We start from the raw sequence: 23,156 nt of genomic DNA, 5'->3' as shown, positions 1-23,156 counted from the left end.
TACAGTCAGGTGGGGGTGTTCTTATGATCCATGGGTCACTTGCAGTTGAATCACCCAAAGTATTTTGAGGACTTCAAAATCTGCATTTTTAAACAAGATTCCATATGACTCACATGCACATTAAAGCTGAGAAAGCTTTCTTCAGATAAACAGGTTCCTACTGTATAGCACTGGGAACTATACTTAATATCCTGTGACAAACCATAATAGAAAAGAATATGAAAAATGCATATATAACTTAATTACTCAGCTGTATAGCAGAATTAACACAACACTGTGAATCCACTACAAAAAAAAAAAATGTTTTTCAAAGTATAGATCAAGTCCCTCTTCTTTTGTAAAGCCTTCCTAAATCATCTTTGTTCAAAATTTCATCACCCTTCTCCATAGTCTCAGCCCTTATACTCCAAAGCAGCCATTTATAAATCATGTCTTATTATGGCTCTTAAAATAGATAGATGATGTAATGTAATGGTGGCCTCTGGTGTCACACTACTTTGAGTTCAACTTCTTACCTGTGCAAGTTTCTGGGCCTCAGTTTCCACATCTGAAATACTGTGATACTGTCTACCTTACAAGCACTGCTTTGAGGATTAAATGGGATGACCAATGACAATACTGAGCACAATGTTTGGCAAAGAGTAAGAATTCAATAAAAGCTGACAGCTATTTTTATTTTATTTTCTTGTATTTGTATGCACTACTTTCACACTCAGTTGGGGCCAGTGGCAAGAAGAATCTTTTGCCTATACACAGTATGTCACAGGCAGATGTGCTATGACCTTTACTGGTTATGATGGCAGTACCAACTTTTGCAGGCATACTGGGGTTTTTCCCTATAATATGCAAAGAACATAAAACTTTACTTCATCTCACACATATGGTTACTCAATAAGATTCAGAATCAGAATGAAGAGAGAAATGAAAATTTAATCCAAGATGATAAGGAACTAATCTTCCAAAAACAAAATGTCTTTCTGTTTTCTTGCATGCTTTATTTCAGGTATCATAGTTTATTTCACTACAAACTTGTTGCTTTGAACTTTTGACATATCAAATGCACAAATGACTTGTGGATGTCAGGATGAATAAATCTTATATGTTAGTGAAATGACATGCCTTTTAATTAGTCATGTGTATTTCTCTTATTTATTTGTCTCTCATATTGATGATGGCAAAATGTATTAAAACTAAAATTCTTTACAAAGAGAGAAAGTCTGCTGAAACCAGTTCAGTTCAGTCGCTCAACTGTGTCTGACTCTTTGCGACCCCATGGACTGCAGCACGCCAGGCCTCCCTGTCCATCACCAACTCCCGGAGTCCACCCAAACCCATGTCAATCGAGTCGGTGATGCCATCCAACCATCTCATCCTCTGTCGTCCCCTTCTCCTCCTGCCCTCAGTCTTTCCCAGCATCAGAGTCTTTTCAATGAGTCAGCTCTCTGCATCAGGTAGCCAAAGTGCTGGAGTTTCAGCTTCAACATCAGTCCTTCCAGTGAACACCCAGGGCTGATCTCCTTTAGGATGGACTGGTTGGATCTCCTTCCAGTCCAAGGGACTCTCAAGAGTCTTCTCCAACACCACAGTTCAAAAGCATCAATTCTTCGGTGCTCAGATTTCTTTATGGTCCGACTCTCACATCCATACATGACCACTGGAAAAACCATAGCCTTGACTAGACGGACCTTTGTTGACAAAGTAATGTCTCTGCTTTTTAATATGCTGTCTAGGTTGGTCATAACTTTCCTTCCAAGGAGTAAGCGTCTTTTAATTTCATGGCTGCGGTCACCATCTGCAGTTATCACTTAAATACAAAAACTAGATGCTAGTGTCACTAGGAACAAGTATGCTCTTCTGAAAAAAATGACACAAAATGTCTGAGAAGTAAAAACTGTAGGTCAAGACAATGTGGGCATAGGCAAGACTGATTCAAAATGCAGCCCAAGAACAATTGGTATAAAAATAGATTTGAATTTTAACTGGGTTTCAATATAGAGCTAAGAAACTTCAAATACAAAGTGGTATTTGAGGAAGCCATAATGACAATAAGTCATTTTGCAGAATGTACTGAAATATGCTGTGATTAAAGTGATTAAGTACCAGATTATGATGTGAAACTATAATGAACCCTGGAAAAAAGTCAGCTTCTTTTATTCCTAGCAAGTTAAATTATATTTGCTAGTATTTGGAGTGTTACCATAGACACTATCAAGAACAAAAATTTCCTGGCAATGAATATAATCCACAAACCCTCATGAGACTAAATATAAATACTGAATTTTACATACTTCTTATAAACCCAATAATACATCAGTAGATTTGCTAAGCAATTTTATGGTGTAAATGCATAAAAATTAATTTGTTACTAAGACTCTACTTATATTAAAGAATATGGCAGCAGATGAGCAATTTGTAATATAAATTAATCTATTCTCTTTATTTTCTTTCTCTTTTTTAAAATGCAAATTTTCTTAGACATTTATAGCCATCATGGTCTCAGTGAAGTATTTCCTGAGGATTAATTAATAAACTTTGAGGGAGCTGATACACCAAAGCACAGTCAGTAATTGCAGGAGAAATTTGCTACAGGTCTTGTCACAAGACCTGTAAACCTAGGTATTTTATTCCATTGGGCATTTCTGCTTCTTCTAATTCTCAGGATCCTATTTGAGGAATAAAGGGTATTTATTTCAATAAACGGTATGTAATCCACCCAAGAGCTCAGCTGAGAAACTAGAACTCAGACTTGAATTTTTCCTTTCCCCAAACACATGATCTAATTCCCTGTTTGCTGTACCTGCAAAATGTACAGCAGATCTATCCACTTCTCTCTGTCTGCATTACCATCACCTAGACCAGGCTATCCTAACCTCTCCTGAACTATGGCTCTAACTTCCAAAATGGTTTACCTGTCTTGTTCCCACACTAGGACTTCTCTGAGGAGAATCTGGAATGATCTTTAAAAAATTTAATCGAAGTAAGTCTGCCTCCTTAGAAGACTCCATAGATCTCTATCATGGTTACCTACTATGATGCCATATGTAAACTGGACTTTTCCAACCCTCTCCTCAAACTAGCCATATAGATCTTACTACTCAAAACTAGAAACCTTGTTCTAAACACATGGTCTTCCTAGCTGGCTCCTCCCTCTCCCTGAAATGCACAGGCCAGTTCTTTACAAGACAGGGTTCTTCTCCTGTTTTAGGAATCAGCTGCAATGTTGCTTCCTCCCAGAGATCTGTCCTTAACCACTGTATGCAAAAATACCTGCTACTCTCTGTTATCCTACTCTGTTTTTCTTAGTGCTTATGATTTGCTTTTTTTTTTTTTAATAGACTGCCTCACCAAATAGGATGAAAGTTCCACCTCTGTCAATCTACCAATCAATTCACAACACCTAGCATAGGAACGGATAACTAGCAGACCATTAATACATGTTTGCTGAATGAATGAATGGATGAATGATTCCATCTAAGGTCTATGTTCAGTTCAGTTCAGCCACTTAGTCATGTCCAACTCTTTGCAACCCCACGGACAGCAGCATGCCAGGAGTTATCCAGCACCAACTCCCGGAGTTTACTCGGACTCATGTCCATTAAGTCGGTGATGCCATCCAACCATCTCATCCTCTGTCGTCCCATTCTCCTCCCGCCTTCAATCCTTCCCAGTACCAAGGTCTTTTCAAATGAGTCAGCTCTTCAAATCAGGTGGCCAAAGTGTTGGAGTTTCAGCTTCAACATCAGTCCTTCCAATGAACACCCAGGACTGATCTCCTTGCAGTCCAAGGGACTCTCTAGAGTCTCCAACACCACAGTTCAAAAGCATTAATTCCTCAGCGCTCAGCTTTCTCTATAGTCCTACTCTCACATCCATACATGACTACTGGAAAAACCATAGCCTTGACTAGACGGACCTTTGTTAACAAAGTAATGTCTCTGCTTTTGAATATGCTATATAGGTTGGTCATAACTTTCCTTCCAAGGAGTAAGCGTCTTTTAATTTCATGGCTGCAGTCACCATCTGCAGTGATTTTGGAGCCCCACAAAATAAAGTCTGACACTGTTTCTACTGTTTCCCCATCTATTTCCCACGAAGTGATGGGACTGGATGACATGTTCTTAGTTTTCTGAATGTTGAGCTTTAAGCCAACTTTTTCACTCTCCTTTTTCACTTTCATCAAGAGGCTTTTTAGTTCTTCACTTTCTGCCATAAGCGTGGTGTCATCTGCATATCTGAAGTTATTGATATTTCTCCTGGCAATCTTGAAGCTTGTGCTTCATCCAGCCCAGTGTTTCTCATGATATAGTCTGCATATAAGTTAAATAAGCAGGGTGATAATATACAGCCTTGATGTACTCCTTTTCTTATTTGGAAACAGTCTGTTGTTCCATATCCAGTTCTAACTGTTGCTTCCTGACCTGCATACAGATATCTCAGGAGGCAGGTCAGGTGGTTTGGTATTCCCATCTCTTTCAGAATTTTCCACAGTTGATTGTGATCCACACAGACAAAGGCTTTGGCATAGTCAATAAAGCAGAAATAGATGTTTTTCTGGAACTCTCTTGCTTTTTCCATGATCCAGCAGATGTTGGCAACTTGATCTCTGGTTCCTCTGCCTTTTCTAAAACCAGCTTGAACATGAGGAAGTTCACAGTTCATGTATTGCTGAAGCCTGGCTTGGAGAATTTTGAGCATTACTTTACTAGCATTTGAGATGAGTGCAATTGTGCGGTAGTTTGAGCATTCTTTGGCATTGCCTTTCTTTGGGATTGGAATGAAAACTGACCTTTTCCAGTCCTGTGGCCACTGCTGAGTTTTCCAGATTTGCTGGCATATAGAGTGCAGCACTTTCACAGCATCATCTTTCAGGATTTGAAATAGCTCACTGGAATTCCATCACCTCCACTAGCTTTGTTCATAGTGATGCTTTCTAAGGCCCACTTGACTTCACATTCCAGGATGTCTGGCTCTAGGTGAGTGATCACACCATCATGATTATCTGGATCATGAAGATCATTTTTGAACAGTTCTGTGTATTCTTGCCACCTCTTCTTAATATCTTCTGCTTCTCTTAGGTCCATATCATTTCTATCCTTTATTGTGCCCATCTTTGCATGAAAAGTTCCTCTGGTATCTCTAATTTTCTTAAAGAGATCTCTAGTCTTTCCCATTCTATTGTTTTCCTTTATTTTTTTGCATTGATAGCTGAGGAAGGCTTTCTTATCTCTCCTTGCTATTCTTTGGAACTCTGCATTCAAATGGTATATCTTTCCTTTCTCCTTTACTGTTCACTTCTCTTCTTTTCACAGCTATTTATAAGGCCTTCTCAGACAGCCATTTTGCTTTTTGGCATTTCTTTTTCTTGGGGATGATCTTGATCCCTGTCTCCTGTACACTGTCATGAACCTCCATCCATAGTTCATCAGGCACTCTATCAGATCTAGTCCCTTATATCTATTTCTCACTTCAACTGTATAATCATGAGGGATTTGATTTAGGTCATACCTGAATGGTCTAGTGGTTTTCCCTACTTTCTTCAATTTAAGTCTGAATTTGGCAATAAGGAGTTCATGGTCTGAGCCACAGTCAGCTCCTGGTCTTGTTTTTGCTGACTGTACAGAGCTTCTCTGTCTTTGGCTGCAAAGAACATATCAATCTGCTTTTGGTGTTAGCCATCTGGTGATGTCCTTGTGTAGAGTTACCAATACCCATCGTCCCTTTATACAACTTTCAGAGATAAGAAAAATGAGAAATTTCCTTCCAAACTCCTTTCTTCTATACCTCCTCTTTTTTGTGTGGACTTAAACTGGGAGAAACTTCTTAACGTGTATTTTTTCAGAGTGGTGTCATTACTTATAGAATTCTCAGATATAGTGTCCTTTCAGACAGTTTTCTGTCAAGGTGGTGGAGAGGATCGCATATCACAGATAATGGTATCAGTGCTATCAAATCAGTCAAATCCCAGAGGACACTGTAAAGACCTTTCCCACCCCCGATCTTTCAGCATTACTGCTTATGTTAAATCAGAATTTGAATATTCAGAACTTGAGACATTTTTATATATGACACTTGCAAATGACATTTGATCAGCTATATGTGAAAAACTCTGGGGATTGCAACAAGACTGAGAACTATTATTAAGAAATAACGTTTATTATAAGAAATAATCTTTATTATTACAGTATTAAGAGCAACATACTTTCAGTGAATAATAATAACCTGAGAGCTTCTCTGTTCTCAGTTGAGTCTCTGAGCAACTCAATCATCCATCAAGTTTTTTAGTTTCCTTATCTTAGGAAGGAGATGGAAAACACTGGCTAAATCTCAAGAGAATACAAGGTGACTAAGCCTAATGACCAGGACCTTTCTAGCAGTAAAGGATAACTTTGAAAGGTCCATTGTTTTAAACCACTGACCATCAGTTAAGCTACAAAGTTGAGTTCAATGAAAATTGGCTCTACAATATTTGAACTTGAAAAGTGCTAGAGGACAGTGTATTGTCTGTGTGTGTGTAGACATAACAAAGCTATTTTCAAGCACAGTCCTGGCAGAAGGCCCGTGGTAACTGCTCTGTGGGTCTGGTTACAATTATTTCACTATAGGGAACAACCCAGGGCAGTACATCCCTTTTCTGTCTGCTCAGCCTCATATGGAAATATGTGCTGTTTTTACCTCACAAACCCCTTTTTTTCAGCCCTCCTCCTTGACTACGTTTTCATTTTCTGTCCCCTTGTTGCAGAATATAGCCCAGCCATTCATGCCAGAAATCTCAGCTCAGTTCTATGCCAGAACTACAACACTACATGAGAAACATTAAGAGTATGTGAAAGGAAGGGCATGTGTAATACCTCCTTCTTTACCCTGTAATTACACAGATCCTGGGCATACAGGCCTGTATACTCACTATCTGTGCATGTGCTAAGTTCTCGTTGAAATAAATAAAACCCTCCTAAAAGGAAAGAACTGGTATATCCACTGTTATTTTACCTCAATAACCAAATGCATTCATGCTCTCCACCCACTGCAGCATTTCATATAGCTGAATGTGGCCCTTGGGAGAATTGTTAATGGAACATTTTATCCTGAAATGTGGTTCTAATTAAAACAAAACAAAGAAGATAAGAACAGTTTACAAGGTATCAGGCCTAAGATGCTCACTCCAATATTTAGAATGTTTATGCCCATCACATACTTCCTATGTGGTCTCCCTTCAAGACGGTTGGTTTGAGAACTTTGAACCCCTCAATGAGTTACTTTAACTTGTTTGTTAAAAACTCCAGACTCCCTTTCAATTGTCTTATGTATTAACTTTTCAAAATAATTGCATTTCAAATTTTTTTGGCAGTGGCCCATATTTTTCCTGCATTGGAAGTATACATGAGTAAGGGAGAGATTACAGTGAAAGGTAAAACAGACAAGAAGTGGCTGATAAATGGGAACTGCATACAGTTTATACAGATGGACATTTGGGGCTCATAAGACATGCAGATGGTAGGTTTAATTACCTAAGAAAAGAATGTTGGGGATAGTATTTTGAAACCAACAGCATATGGTGTGAATCATCCTGTGGCCCAACACGTCTTTAATTCTTTGCGTGTAGATCTTTCTATGTCTCACATTATCCCTTTCACTGAAGATCTAAGCTAAAGGAACTTCTTTTAGAAGCTAAAAGAGGGCATAACATCATGTCTTTATTTTACCCAGATTAAGCCCAGTTCTAAAGAATCATAAATAAACTGGGTAGGATGAACTGGAACAGTGCATGGGAGAAGTTGCTAGGCAGTATCAAGGAGAGAAACTGAAAAGTAAAAATATATGAAATTGAGCAATTCCGTTAACTTCATTTCCTTTGTACAAAAAACAAGAAGGTTGAAATACATGGATATTTAATGTTTATTTAGAATTGACCTTGTTTAAAACATTGTACTTAAGGTGTCACGACACAAAGGTTCCAATTTGGATCAAGTCTGGTATAGATTTTCATCCAAATCCTGCACCCTCCACCACCCTTCCACCAAAACTACTTCAATGACTTTCTTAAACTGTTCAGACATGAATGTTAGTGTCCATTTGCACCCCTAATGAGATTAAAAGATCCTCTGAAAACAAATGACATATTTTACAAATATTTATATTATGCCCTGCCTAATTCACTTAGCTCCTATCATGATGCTTTAAAAAATTATTTTTAAAATACAATAGATATTGATTACATATATATTAATAAAGACTGTAAGGCACAATCTTTACTCTCAAAGAATTTAAGCCTTGTTGGAAGCTAATATATACAAAAACATCTTCTGTACAAGAATAGAAATTGTCTAAGTTATCGAGAAGTATATTCTTCCTATATACATTCTACAATCTTGTTCTAGATATATCTATATGGTATATTCTGTAAACCAATGGTCATAGGACAATTTAAATAAGAGAGAACAGACAGATAAGACAAAGAAAGTAGCTGAGCCTACCTAGGAATGTGTGCGTATGTATGCATGCATATATGTGGCATACCAAGGGCAGCAAGCTTCCCAGGCGATTCTAGTAGTGAAGAACCCGCCTGCCAATGCAGGAGACATAAGAGACCCTGGATTGCGAAGATCCTCTGGAGGAAGGCATAGCAACCCACTCCAGTATTCTTGCCTGGAGAATCCCATGGACAGAGGAGCCTGGCAAGCTATGATCCATAGGGTCACAAAAAGTCAGACAGGAAAGAAGTGAATTAGCAGATACCAAGGAGAGCTAACATTCAATGTACCGGGTCTATTTTTAGTATACACAGAATACATACATGCAGATATTGGATATATGTATAGAATGGAAAACATATTATAGAATACAGAGTAGAACAGAATAGTAGGTACCACCCCAATTTATTTATTTAGATCTAGATATATTATATGTTCTCAAAGGGCACTCTCCCTCTGGTCCCTGAGATATGAAATCTGAGGAAAAGGCTTTAGGTCACTTAAAACAAGAATTCATGGCAGATTCCTTGTATCAGTCCTAAATAATTTCAGATGTTTCTACCCAACTCTGTCCCTTTTATTTACCATTCACTGTGCAACATTTCTAGTTTGCCAAGTTCATATTATTCAAATTTCCAATGAGAGACCACTTGCAATTCAAGGCAAAAAGGTTTCTTTGGTGAACTTATATTTTGAATTTCTTGAGCTAATGCTGATAATTTAACATATAAAACATTCTATGAAAATGGCTTTCCTCTGCTAATAGTTGCAGACTCAAGGCAGGAAAACTTTCAGTAAAACAGAGTTTATGATCGTGAACACTATGTTTTTATGAATATCAGTTATTTCAACTCTATTTTATAAACCATTTTATATAAAACATCATTTGCTAGCAACATAGTTTTTCTTTCTACTTGTCTGGAATACTGGTAATATATACTAGCACTGAGATACAAAGCACCTTACAAATGTGACTTGATGTTTTTCTAGGTTGTTCACTCGAAACTATTAGTCATGTTTCACTACTTTCTTCATTTAAGAAACCTGCTCCCAGGTTCCTCAGAAAACTAAAAACAGAATGCCCATATGATCCAGCAATCTCAGTCCTGGGCATATATCCAAACAAAACTCTAAACCAAAAAGATACACATACCTTTATGTTCAGAGCAGCATTATGCACAACAGTTAAGACATGTAAACAACTTAAATATTCATTAACAGATGAGTGGATCAGGAAGAGGTGGTATACACACATATACAATGAAATACTACTCAGCCACAAAGAAGAACGAAATAAAGTCATTTGCAGTGACATTGATACAACTAGATTATTATTCTTAAGTGAAGCAAGTCAGAAAGAGAAAGACAAGTACCATATGATATCACTTACACGCGGAATCTAAAACATGGCACAAAGGAACTTATCCATGAAACAGAGACAGACTCAACAGTCAGAGAAAAGACTAGTGGTCGCCAAGGTGGAGGGGTGTGGAGGAGGCATGAGTGGGAGGTTGGGGTTAGCCAACCTAAATCATTGTACATGGAGTGGATAAACAAGGTCCTACTGTACAGCACAGAGAACAACTATGTTCAGCATCCTATGATTAACCATAATGGAAAATAATATTTCAAAAATAATGTGTGCATATACATATGTATATATATATAAAACTGAGCCACTTTGTTGTACAGCAGCAATTAACAGAAAATTGTAAATCAACTACACTTCAATAAAAAATAAAGAAACCTGCTTCCAGGACACATTTTACTTAAATGTTTTCAGTTATACTATTTAAAAAGACATCGTTTTAAGTAGCGATGACCCAAATGATAATTTATTTGTAGTCACTGATTACATATTCCCTATTCACTCGGAAAAAAAAAAAAAAAAAACAGAAAACTACTCCCAAATGCACAAAATCCAAATTAGAGAAATATTGTAAGTCTCTGAATCAATACATATGTGATGAGGGTACCCCAACACAGAAACAGTTTTCTCTCCTTTAAGATACCAGTGATTTCTCTTCTTCTGAAATTGCTCATAATTTTTAGAAGGGAAAATATTTAAAGCTTCTTTCACCCAGGGAGCATCCTTGGGAACAGGGGGAAGTTGCCTAGTAATTAGAGAGGTAAAGTTATGATCAGACTGTCAGAGGTGGCTGTAGAGCTTAAAGAGGATCAGACTCAGAGCAAAAAAGGAAGGGAGGCAGCTTTTTGGAGGATCTGAGAATCCTTCCAGTCTGGGGAATGGTGCACTTTTACCACAGTGTCCAGCAGTGTGTTACAGTGGAGACTGTTGCAACACATGTTCTTACAAACCCTATAGGATAAGGATGGCCTACAAATCCTATTACAGCAGAGTTAATGATCAAACTTTTTTTTTGCATTCAGATAAGAGATCAGAACACTTTTAACTTATTTGTCTCTATGTCTTATATTTATTTTCTCTTCCCTTAATTTTCCAAGAATATTTTTCAGAAAAGCTCCAACCTTAGGGCAACAAGAAGACTCAGAAGGCAAAGGGGTCAATGGTTGGAGTAGCATCCAGAGTAAGAGCCATAATCCTACTGATCCAGGCAAATCTGCTGATGCAGGCAAGCACTTGCGGATGTAAAGGAAGCAGGCTGTAAGGAAGCTGGGAGGTGAGAGTTTTCCCCAAGTGAATACTACTCGAAACTAGTGACACTGTGAGAGATGACGCATTTCTCCTCGTCGGACAGGAAGAGCTAAGACATGCAGCTGAATGGGGACTGGCAGTCAATGACTGCAGTTTTTCACCAGAACACTCAGCCTCATTCAGGGACTCATCAGACCTGAGCAGGCGGTGTGTATCCGAAGTGTTGGCCAGAGTTCTGGGCCAGAATTCTGCCCAGCTCTGGGTCTCTCTCTTCCCTCCTTTTATAAGGGAGTATAGTGGTCCACCTCCCCACCCCAATCATTGTTTTCTCTTTCTGTGGTTTCAATTACCCATCAAGCCTGGTCCAAAAATATTAAGTGGAAAATTTCAGAAACAATTCATAAGTTTAAATTGCACACCATTCTGAGTAGTGTGATGAAATTTCATACAGTCCAGCTCCGTCTCTCCTGGGATCCCCAACCATGGCGTGATGATCCAGATCACCCAAGGATGACCCTCCTTCTTATGCACCGTCAGAAGGGCAACAGTAACCTAACACTACATCACAATGTCTATGCCATTCACTTCACTTCCTCTCATCATGGAGGCATTTCATCATCTCACAGCATCACAAGAAAAGTAAGTACAGTTCTATGGTTCCAAAAGATACTTTGAAAGAGACCACACTCATATAACTGTTAGTACAGTGTTTTATTATAATTGTTCTATTTTCACTTATTGTTGTTCACTTCTTACTGTGCCTAATCTATAAATTAAACTTTGTTACAGGTATGTACTTATGGGAAAAACATAGTACTATAGGACTTGGTACTATCTGTAATTAAAGGCATCTACTGTGGGTCTTGGAACATGGATAAGGGGGAACTACTATCAGGCTCTTCAACGTGTGATAGTAAAGGCTGAATCTCAAAATATTACCAGTGTTGAAGTGTTGCTAAGAAGTACTGGTGGTAGAGGCTGAGTGATTGGGTGACGTACACTTGCCAGGGTTAAACTTAGCTTTAGAACTGCAACCATGGTACACTGTTACCTGAGTTCCTCACTACAATTTCTTAGCTTCAGATCCTTTTTCTCCTGTGGGAGGCCTCTTGCTTACTGAAGCTAGTTTAACCATGTTTGACCCATTCTTTAGGTACTCAGACCTCTTTCCCCTAATGTTCAGCTTCACTTACAAGCAGAGATTGGCCTGTAGAACAAACTGATGGAGATGTATGGAAAGATTTATTCTTTCTCATATGATCAGGTTGTTTACTATATACCGTGGCCAAATCATTGGACTAGACCATTAAAAACCTTAAAATATAGTGGATTTTCTACCTAAGCTGTATTTTACGAACTTAACTTCCACCTATCACAGTTTTGGCAAAAATCAATCTTAAAAAAATACTCAAAATTTGCTCAAAATGCAAGGGAAAAGAAAACAGGCAGCTTTCCAGTGTGTTCCCTGGACCCAAAGCAACTTTATCCAACTGAGTGTGTTGTTTTGAGGCATAAAATTAAGGATTTTTCATTTGAACTTGAATAGCGGTTAAAGGAATTATTGCTGAAAATATTAGTGTTATAATAATATTTTAAGTAACTAAGTAGCATGTGGTTGTATAGCCATAGTTATAGTACTTGGTTGCCACGTTTGAGATTATTTCTCTCTTTTTGGTGGGGGTATAGGGGGAACAGGGAGATGCAGGAAGAATTCCTGATTTTCTTTCAGTATTTTGTGGACAGAAAAATATTCCAGAGAAACAACCCAGATTTCAGAATGAAGATGATATATTCTTCAAAAGCCAATTTAGTCACCAAATTAGAAACACATACACTTAATGTGCTGTCACAACAGTCCAGAGAAAGGTTATAAAGTGAGAACAGGATAAGTGCCAGTTCCTTGCTAAACTTTAAACACTTTAAAAGATATAATACGTTGAGATGATTTAACACTTAGCTAACACTGTCCAAAAAACCCAAACATTCAATGTCAATGCTAAGGGGCAGGAGGCCACCTAAAGATATGGTACCTGCTGTGGTCTGAATATCTGTGTCCCCTCAAAAGCCATATGTTGACACCTAACACCTAACGTGATAGGATTAGGAGGGGATCAGGTGACAAGGTTGGAGCCCTCTAGAATGGGACCAGTGCACTTATAAGAGATGTCAGAGATCTCCCTTGCCCTCTCCTTCTACCACGTAAGGCCAAATAGGAAGTGGGTCCATGCCAGACACTGCATCTGCTGGCACCTTGAGCTTGGCTGTTCCAGCTTCTCGAGCTGTGAGAAATAAGTGTTGTTCATACGCTACTCAGCTTATGGTATTTTGTCACAGCAGCTCAAATGTGCTAATAGAGCACCATCCCCCGAGTCTACATTCTTCTGCCTGTCTCAGTCCAAGGAATTACACATGACTTAGCAATCGACTGAATCCACATTACATTGAGGCCCAACTGCCTTACAGAGGCTGTTTGCCTTACAAAGAATCAGCTGTAAATGTTGGGAAGTCATCTGCATACTGAGAATGAAACTGTACTGTTCTTATTAATGCCCAAGTCTCATCATGATTCTTATATTCTTTTCCTGTCACTTGCTATTGTTCTACATCAGATTTAGATGAAAGAATCTTTCCAGTCCTCCCTAGGGCAGTGGTGCAAAGCTATTTTTGGAAAAACACTTAATGTCATTACTTCAGTTCTTTTTTGTCATGACCCTCTTGTACGATGGCCTCAGTGTGCAGGTTCACAATCCCTTCTACAAAATTCTTGGACCAGAGGTGTTTGAAATTCAAGATTTTTTCAGGTACGGTGTCCTTAGCATGTAGTACCCAAAACTTCCAGTGAGGTCCAAGCCAGCACCTCGTAATCAAATACATTAACGTTTCTGCAGGGAAATGTATGAATTTTCACAATAAAGAAAAACTCTAAATAGCCTCAAATTAGTTTAGGGCAAGCTTTGCCATCAAATGAGTTTTGGTGTCAGATCTGCAAAAACAACTGTCAGTTTGGGGGGCATTTTGGCTTTTGAAATTGAGGATAAGAAAGTGTCGATCTCTACTGGGTTTTCAAAGAGTTAAGACAAACTAAACTATTGGTGCTTAGAGAAAGAAGAGACGAAAACTACCACCATACAAATTTAATCCAAGAACCTAAAATAACCTGAGGGGGGCCTTTCAAAGGGGTCTTTGAAACACCAGATTTGACTACATTAAACAGGGCTTTATGGTAAACGGGTTGCCTTTCTTCCTGGGCTCCCATCATATGACCCTTGACATACGTTATTCTCCAGAGTGAGTCTGTGATGATTCTATTGTCATGGAATCTGAGCTGCATTGCTGACCTGCAGGGAAAGGGCCTAGAAGTAGGCAGACCTAAGTGTTCTGAGACTCACAGAACATTCCCAGACTAGAATAAAAACCTCAACAAGGCAAGAAGAGTGTTGCAGCCAACTGGCAAGCTTACACTATGACTCCACAATAAAGTAATTACACTGTTTGATTTTTTAAGAAGATAACCCCAAAAGTTGCCTTTTCCCTTAATATAGGGGAACCGTTTGTTAAGCCCTATTCTTTGAAGTTTTAAAGGTGGAATTGTGAAGATTATATCCTGGCTTGTGCTAGGGATTATATACTAACGAAGGGATAAAGTGTCCTTGAGCTGAGGGGCTGTCACCAGTGGAGACTAATGGAGGTAAAGGCTTACTTGGCTTCCAGGGCCAGTGCGATGATGCCTGCAGCCATGGGGGCTGAGGCTGATGTCCCTGTGTGGTTGTCCGTGCAACGCTGCCTCAGGTCCGTAGTGATCTAGAAGACAAAAGTGGAAAATTTAGGGCTCTGGAGTCAATGTGAGTCACATGCAAGTAGAAAGAAATGTACTCATAAAACTGGAATGGAGGGGTGTTAAAATGGTTGTTTTAAATTCCTGGTTCCTGTGCTCCTGTGACCGTATCACTTCCAGAGAATTGCCTGTGTAAATCAACTTTGCAAAGGGAAGGGTCTGGAAATTGGATTCCACTTGTGTTACAACTGGGGTCAAGACTAAGGTGAGCCTTTGGCCAGAAACACACAGGTTGTGCGAGTTTATCCTTAAAATCTACACCTAGCCACCTCACGTGCCTCACTCTGGTCCCAGCTCTAGCTAATATCAATGTACTTTTATTACTCCAACATTTTAAATAATCAAACATGTTGAGCCAATCACCAGACACTGAGTTAAGCATGATCAGCGTAAGGAATAAAAGTACAGGGTCTTGTTCCTGCCCTCCTAGAACTATCACCTTGGAAAAGCTGCAGGTGCAAGCAAAAGATTTGTTCTGTTTTAGAAGGAACATTTGCTTACAGACTGATTTTTAGGATACACAGAAATGTGACTTGGATGAACCAAGATTTAAATCCTGACACATTTAACACAAACACTGAAAACAAGGTTGAAGCCAGTATAATTGATGTGAAATTAACAGCCCTAAGTACATGCTTGAACACTAGAGGAGATTAGCCATTTTCCATTTTTTTGAAAACCAAAATGTAAGAATCAGATCATTGTCTCCTCTTGGTTTGAAGCCAGTTCACTTTAGCTGTGGTTGAATAACATGCCCATCAGCAAGGGCAGGATTTCTCAACCTGTGTTTCATGATCATTTCCTGAAGGAAGAAAAATAAAATGCAGATTCTTCATAACCAGCAAAAGGAAGCATCAGGGTAAAAGATTTTGCAAACCATATAACAGCTAAGATTTAAAAATCCTTCCTCCCTGATAAGAATCCATTTTTGCGCTCCCTCCTTGGGACTAACAACCCTCCTGTTGGGAAGGTATAAGGCTTATGAGATGAACTTAGTAGGACTCACATCGCAGCTATTGAAAGACACTGGTAAAGCTTTCTCAGGCATCAAGATAAGCACATTGCCCATATTTTACAGATAAGAAAACTGAAGTGAGGACATATCTGGTGGCTCAGTGGTAAAGAATGTGCCTGCCAATGCAGGAGACATGGGTTCCATCCCTGATCTGGGAAGATTCCACATGCTGCAGAGAAACTAAGACTGTGCTCTAGAGCCCAGGAGCCGCAACTACTGAGTCCTTCTGTCACAACTACCGAAGCCTATGCACCTGAGAGCCTTTGCTCCCCAATAAGAGAAGCCACCATAATGAGAAGCCTGGGCGCTAAAACTAGAGATAGCCCTGCTCGCTGCAACTAGAGAAAAGCCCATGCAGAATAAAGACCCAGCACAGCCATAAATAAACAAATAAAATTATAAGAAAAATTAAGAAGAAAGGAAAACAGGTGAAAGATCAGCAGAAAGGTGCAGGGAGACAGAGGCGGCGAAAACAAAGCCCTGCTTTTCTAAGGTGCATCCTTCAAGAAAAGTATGCAGATAAGCTGATTCGGAAAGAAATTTGATCATCACCAAAAGAAACGAATGCATAACTGCTTAGAAATGAATCCTCCCCTAAAAGTTTCCTTGGTGTCGGGTGAGGATGTCTGAAGGGACTCTCTAATTATCAGTTATAAAACGAGATGGACATCTTGGTGATTTCATTTCACACGATACCATCAGTGCTCACTGTCTGTTCCTAATGCCTTTTGACACCTCTAATATTACCAGCTGGGGCTTCCAACGTGGCGATAATGGTAAAGAACCCGCCTGGCAACACAGGAGACTTAAGAGACACAGGTTCAATCCCTGGGTCAGGAAGATACCCTGGAGGAGGAAATGGCAACCCACTCCAGTATTCTTGCCTGGAGAATTCCATGGACAGAGAAGCCTGGTGGGCTACAGTCCATAGAGTCGCACAGAGTTGGACACGACTGAAGTGAGTTAGAACGCACACACACAATGTTACCAGCTTAGCCATCCTAGAGAGGTGCTGATACAAAAGAAGTAGGAGAAAGAACAAAAATATAGATAACTACATAGATATGGTGGCAGTAGAGAAGAGAAGAGTCTTGTACTCTTCTCTGGACTAACTGATTGCTGGGCAAGAGGCTGACAGTGTGTTTGGCAAGCAGTGAGAGTTGTTTCTAGATTCACAGATTTGATTAGCCGGCCATCCATGGAGCCTCCACATTGTGGATGTTCAAGAGATATCTGGGTAAAAAGAGCCCTACCTGTTTCTCCATTAAGAAACCCTCTTGCACTGTTGGTGGGAAGGTAAATTGATGCTGCTACTATGAGAATATGAAGGTTCCTTAAAAATCTAAAACTAGAACTACCATATAAGTCAGCAATCCCACTACTTGGCATATACTCTGAGAAAGTCACAATTCAAAGAGACACATGTACACCAATGTTCACTGCAGAGCTATTTACACTAGCCAGGACACAGAAGAACCTAAATGTTCATCGACAGGTGAATGGGTAAAGAAGATGTGGTATATGTATGCAATAGAATACTACTTAGTCACAAAAATGAATGAAATTGGGTCATTTGTAGTGATGTGGATGGACCTAATAAAGTCTGTCATACACAGTGAAGTAAGTCAAAAAGAGAAAAAAATACTATATACTAATGCATACATATTAAAAATACTGTATACATTATGCATAATGCTTAATATATGGATGTGAGAGTTGGACTATAAAGTAAGCTAAGTGCTGAAGAATTGATGCTTTTGAACTATGGTGTTGGAGAAGACTCTTGAGAGTCTCTTGGACTACAAGGAGATCAAATCAGTCAGTCCTAAAGGAAATCAATCCTGAATATGCATTGGAAGGACAGATGCTGAAGCTGAAGCTCCAATACTTTGGCCACCTGATGCAATGAACTGACTTATTTAAAAAGACCCTGATGCTGGGAAAGATCGAAGGCAGGAGGAGAAGGGGACGACAGAGGATGAGATGGTTGGATGGAATCACCGACTCAATGGACATGAGTTTGAGCAAGCTCCAGGAGTTGGTGATGGATAGGGAAGCCTGGCGTGCTGCAGTCCATGGGGTCACAAAGAGTCAGACACGACTGAGTGACTGAACTGAAAGTATAGACATGAAATCTAGCAACATGGTACAGATGAACCTGTTTGCAGGGCAAGAAAAGAAATGTGATGTAGAGAAGGGATATGGGGACATGATGTGGGGAGAGGAGGGTGGGATGAACTGGGAGAGAAGCATTAAAATATATACACTAACGTGTAAAATAGATAGCTAGTGGAAAGCTTCTGCATAGCACAGGAAGCTCAGTCCAGTGCTGTGATGACCTAGGAGGGTGGTTTGGGGGTAGGGTGGGAGGGAGGCTGAAGAGGGAGGGGTTATATGTTACTTACAGCTGATTCACTTTGCTGTACAGCAAAAACCAACACAACATTATAAAGCACCTGTGTTGTTATTTGTTTAGTTCCAAGTTACATCTGACTTATTTGAGACCCCACGGACTGTAGCCCTTCAGGCTCCTCTGTCTATGAGATTTTCCAGGAAAGAGTACTAGAGTGGGTTGCCATTTTCTTTTCCAGGGGATCTTACTAACCCAGGGATCGAACCCGCGTCTCCTGCATTGTCAGGAGGATTCTTTACCACTGAACCACCTGGGAAGCCCTTAAAGCTATGATACGCCAATAATAAAATGTTTAAAAATTAAAAAAGAAACTTCCGAGATATTCAATTGTTGACTTTAAAAAGGTATTTCTTTTTGTGGGGGGTGTGGGTAAAAAAAACCCACAGATTTACTATTTTAATAATTTTTAAGAACATACACTACAGTATTGCTAATTACATGCACACTGTTGTGCAATTCTAGAGCCCTGTGACATTTTCATCTTGCAGGACTGAACTTCTACCCATTAATCAACTCCCCACCCCCCTCCCTGGCAACCACCATTCTACTGTCTGCTTCTATGAGTGTCACTGCTCTAGGTACCTCATGTCAGTGGAATTACCCAGCATTTTTTGTGTGAGTGCGTGTGTGTGACTAGCTTATTTCACTTAGAGTAATGTCCTCAAGGCTCATCCGTGTTGTAGACTATGGCAGGATTTCCTTCTTTTTAGGCTGTATAATATTCCACTGTAATATTCCATAACTCCATTGTGTTATATAGTATATTTTCTTTACTGAGTTATCTGTCAATGGGCAAATGACAGATGAATGGATGTGTTGCTTCCACCTCTTGCTTACTGTGAATAATGCTGCAATAAACATGGGTGTGTAAATGTCTCTTCCAGATCCTGTTTTCAATTCTTTTGGATATATACCCAGAAGTGTGACGGATGGACTATCCAAAAGTGATTTCTATCTCATTCGAATATATGGGTGAATCTGCAGCCTTATTTTCCAAAGGCCTGGTCCTTAAGTCAGTGCATAAACACCACAGGCACAGCCTTTTTCCAGGTCTCTAGATACACTGCTGTTGAGAGATGGCCTTGCCTGCATTCTTCTCATTTTACCTCACCCTCATGGCCACATTCCTTTGCCAAGTTCTATTTTTTTTCAATGACTTGTGCCTGAATTCAAGATTTTTCATGATGTTTTCCCACTTGGCTCACTTTGCTTATTCTTCAGCTGCACCAGAATGCACCGCTTTCAATGCACAGAAATGAATCCAGAATAAACACTCCAAGTGTGTGTATGTAGTGTTTTTGAATCTAATAAATAACCACCTCCAGCCAATCTCAAACGTGAACAATAAAAGTTTTATAATGTTGGATTTGCCAAATACCCCATCCAAAATAGAGTCAGCAGGCACAGACACACACGATATGTATGTAAATAAAAAGCTACTCAGTACCTTTATATATAAACACCAATTTACTGTTAAATGCTATTAATATAGGTTTGTAGAATTCGACAACATCATTGTCGTGCTTTTATATTTTTCTCCCAATCAATTTCACTAAATGAAACTTGAGCAGTGAGTAGCGGTGTTAAGGGATTAGAACAGGAAGGTGATGGAAAGAAGGGAGGTTAAAAGGAATGAAGAAAAAAGAAACAAAAACATCCTCACTCCCTTCTCATCTTGCTTTAAGTGAAAATTCCAGCTGGGTCATTTCAAGAGGAAGTTACTGTCAGTGGTGGAGATATTTAGGTGTAAATTACCAGAAAGATCTAAGGCAGGGTTTTCATCATTAAAAGAAGCCACAGTATCAGGATATTTTTATGTCCATCTTTAGAAGGAAAAGGCAAAGACCACCAAGAAGCAATCTTGAAGAAAAACGATGTTGCCCAAACTGGAACCACATGGGGTAACCCCATTAATCACAATGCATACATACAAGTTCTGACAGTGTAATTTAAAGGAGAAGCTGCATTCAAGGGTCAGCCCACATCATGGGGCTGGGAGTTCAGAGATTTGATACGTGAAAACGGAACAACAAAGCACTTTAAGTTTCGATTCCATTTCAGAGAGTGTCTCAGAATTTGGGTTTGGTCCCGCTGGCGCATCTTGCATGCTCCAAATTCCCTAAATTCACTACCCAAATCAGAAACAGAATTTTTCTCCACAGAACTTCTCATGTTGCTCAAGAAAATATCATTTCTGTCCATCAGAGTGAAGGAAACAGGAGATGACACCGGGCCCCATGCCAGATCAAAGCTGTCTTGATCAGCAAATTAGATTTTCAGCCTGTCCCAGGATGGGTAGCAGATGGCTTTTGGAGTCTGCAAAGTTAGGGATGTTGTCCTGATCTGGTGAGAAGGGGTGGGTATTGTTCAGGTTGAGTCAGGCTCCCTCTGAGAAGAACCATCCCTTTTTCTCATCCTAAGCTCTTATTTCCTAATATTTCACATTTCATTACTTGGGCTGATTGGATCTTTTATTCTAGCCTGTTGATGTAATTCTCCAGGGAATCTCAGTTCAGACTGAGTCTGGCTATAAATGACAAGTCTTTATAGCAACCCTACAGTTAAGAGTTTCTATCTCCCTGAGACCCTGTGATCTGTTTTATTTTGAAGGTGCCATATTGTCTCATATCTGTTAAAAGAACAGCTGAAGAGATATTTTTAAAACATGAAATGATTCTGTCTGTTAGGTTGAATTTATTTCTGGTGTCGATTTGGATTTAGATTAGAAATGTGCTCCAAGGACAGAAACAAAGTCTTAAATGTGCTAATGAATAAAATAGGAGATGCTGATTTATTAAGCCAGCAAAATAAAAAGGAACTGAAGACCAACTAAAAGCTTTCTGTGTTCACTGAAGTCACAAAGACTGGTGTAGAATTCATTCATGACTGACAAGGCCACACAAAATTCCACTCCCATGCTGCAATGAGAATCTGTAACGGTAGAGTGCAAATGTAAGGTTTTGCTTATATATGTGAGATTGCTATCACTAAAGAAGGATGCCATCTTATATCTTTTTTTTTTTTTTTGCATCTCTATAATGTTCAGTTCAGTGCTGAGTACAGAGCAAAGGTGCAGTATTGGCTACGTTGAATTACTAGCGTCAAGCTACTTTACACTCATTTTGTTCTATATTTTAAACTCTCCCACTTGTTAGGAAAGACTTCAAGGTTATTTTTTTTTATCGATTTCTAAATAAGACTCATATAAACTTATAAGCAGCCTACAAAAATTATGTGTGTATGTGTATATATACAATTCCGGGGCTAAAGCAGACCCTTCCTCTTACTAGATGCACTGCTAACACTAGATCCACCGCTTTGAAAATGACTCACACAGCAAGTGCAGAGACTGAGGGCAATGAACAACAGGTGTGTAGGTGTATGCACACGTCGGTGTATATAAAATTACCTTTGATTCCCTCAAGAACTCTACAAGGGAGATATACTATTTATTAACTAAGGAAATGGAGGCTCAGAAAGACTCATGAGCCCAAGGACATGCAGTCACTAAAGAGCTAGTAAGGGGTGAAGTATTAAATTCTGAAATGGCAGCAAAATAAAAAGTTGAGCTATGGAGTGTAGTCACCAATCCGAGCAAAGGCGGCAGTTTCAGACTATCACCGGCAATCTCAGGGGAACCACCCTAGGGCTCCTTCCCTGTCAGCAGGTGGATATCTCCATTCTCCCTCAGGCCACAATCAAAATTAGAACTTTTCAGGAATAAATTCCCCCCCTTCTATTTAACATTCTTGAGAGAATATGGATCAAATGTCCATACAAACTAAACACATCTGGATTTGCTAGCTTTGACTCATGAAAAATCATGACATTTCCCAAATCAAAAGGAGAAACAGAAAGATGATAGTCATGACTGCTTCTGAATAAAGAATTGGGTAGTGAGAGAGGGTACTTTCTGCAAAAAGGAAATGTGTAGCTGCTTAGGAATATTAAAAGCAATAAGATAATTCCTCCACGTGGAATTGGTCTTTCAGGCCAACTCTGAGATACCCCAGGCAGCAAGTCTGACATGAACACAAATGAATAAAATGACATCAGAAGAGGGCTGAGCAGAGCATACATTCTCTAAACCTTGGCTCACAAGACCCCTCTGAGAAGGAATACAATGGCCTCCATATTCCAAACACTGAGACAAATTACTAGAGAAAAAAAAAGGTAAAAGGCTGAACTAGTTCCAAAAGAAGCAGATAATTTAATGATGGAATGACTGGAGGAAGAGGAAAGCTTTATCTCTAACACAGAACTTGGGAGAAATTCAGGAGGTAGTGAAGGGTTACATAAAGACAGGACCTTTAATGCTCCTTGACACTAAGAACGGTTGGATGTACAGTTTTATGTAGCAGGATTCCTGCAGGCAATTTCCTATGTGAAATATATTGTCAAATACCCTTTGCCTTTCACCAACCTTTCTACCTGTAGAAGGAGATTCTCTGAAAGAGAGAGAATACCCACCTGTCTCCTGTCGCAATATGAACCCCCTGCGATGCTTCTACCTTTTCCAATGTCTGAGAGTCAGTTATGCCTCAACATTTATGGAGCTCAGGTTCTGGGAAGGTACAAAATAAACTCTTCAACCTCAAGTGGTTTCCAGTCTAGTATGGAAAATGGATAGTCAATAAGCAAATGTGTAAGATCACATTAAGTAGCTCTAAGGACACTAGAAAGAAAATTGAACAGGATAAAAGAGGAGAGTGTAGGGGAGGGTCACACCATTCTTTCAAGGGATGGTGAGGAGGAACAGTCCTCCTGAAGAAAAATTTGAAAAGAGGCATAAAAAAAGTGGTTTCTGG

The 23,156-nt window shown here is 39.4% G+C and overlaps 1 protein-coding gene across 5 annotated transcripts in view; it reads right to left on the bottom strand.

Annotated features, from left to right (window-relative positions):
- Positions 1 to 23,156, bottom strand: part of PCSK5 (proprotein convertase subtilisin/kexin type 5) — a 519,845-nt gene that overhangs the window by 271,464 nt on the left and 225,225 nt on the right. For all 5 annotated transcript variants that reach the window (XM_070794669.1, XM_070794670.1, XM_019966083.2 and 2 more), the window contains exon 9: positions 14,786 to 14,886. In XM_070794669.1, the coding sequence (XP_070650770.1) occupies positions 14,786 to 14,886 (101 nt within the window). The remainder of the gene's footprint in view (positions 1 to 14,785; positions 14,887 to 23,156) is intronic.

Source organism: Bos indicus, chromosome 8, assembly GCF_029378745.1.
Source record: "Bos indicus isolate NIAB-ARS_2022 breed Sahiwal x Tharparkar chromosome 8, NIAB-ARS_B.indTharparkar_mat_pri_1.0, whole genome shotgun sequence".
Taxonomy (NCBI): Eukaryota; Metazoa; Chordata; class Mammalia; order Artiodactyla; family Bovidae; genus Bos; species Bos indicus.
The sequence above is the reverse complement of the archived record's forward strand: the minus strand, read 5'-3'. Positions and strand labels throughout refer to the sequence as shown.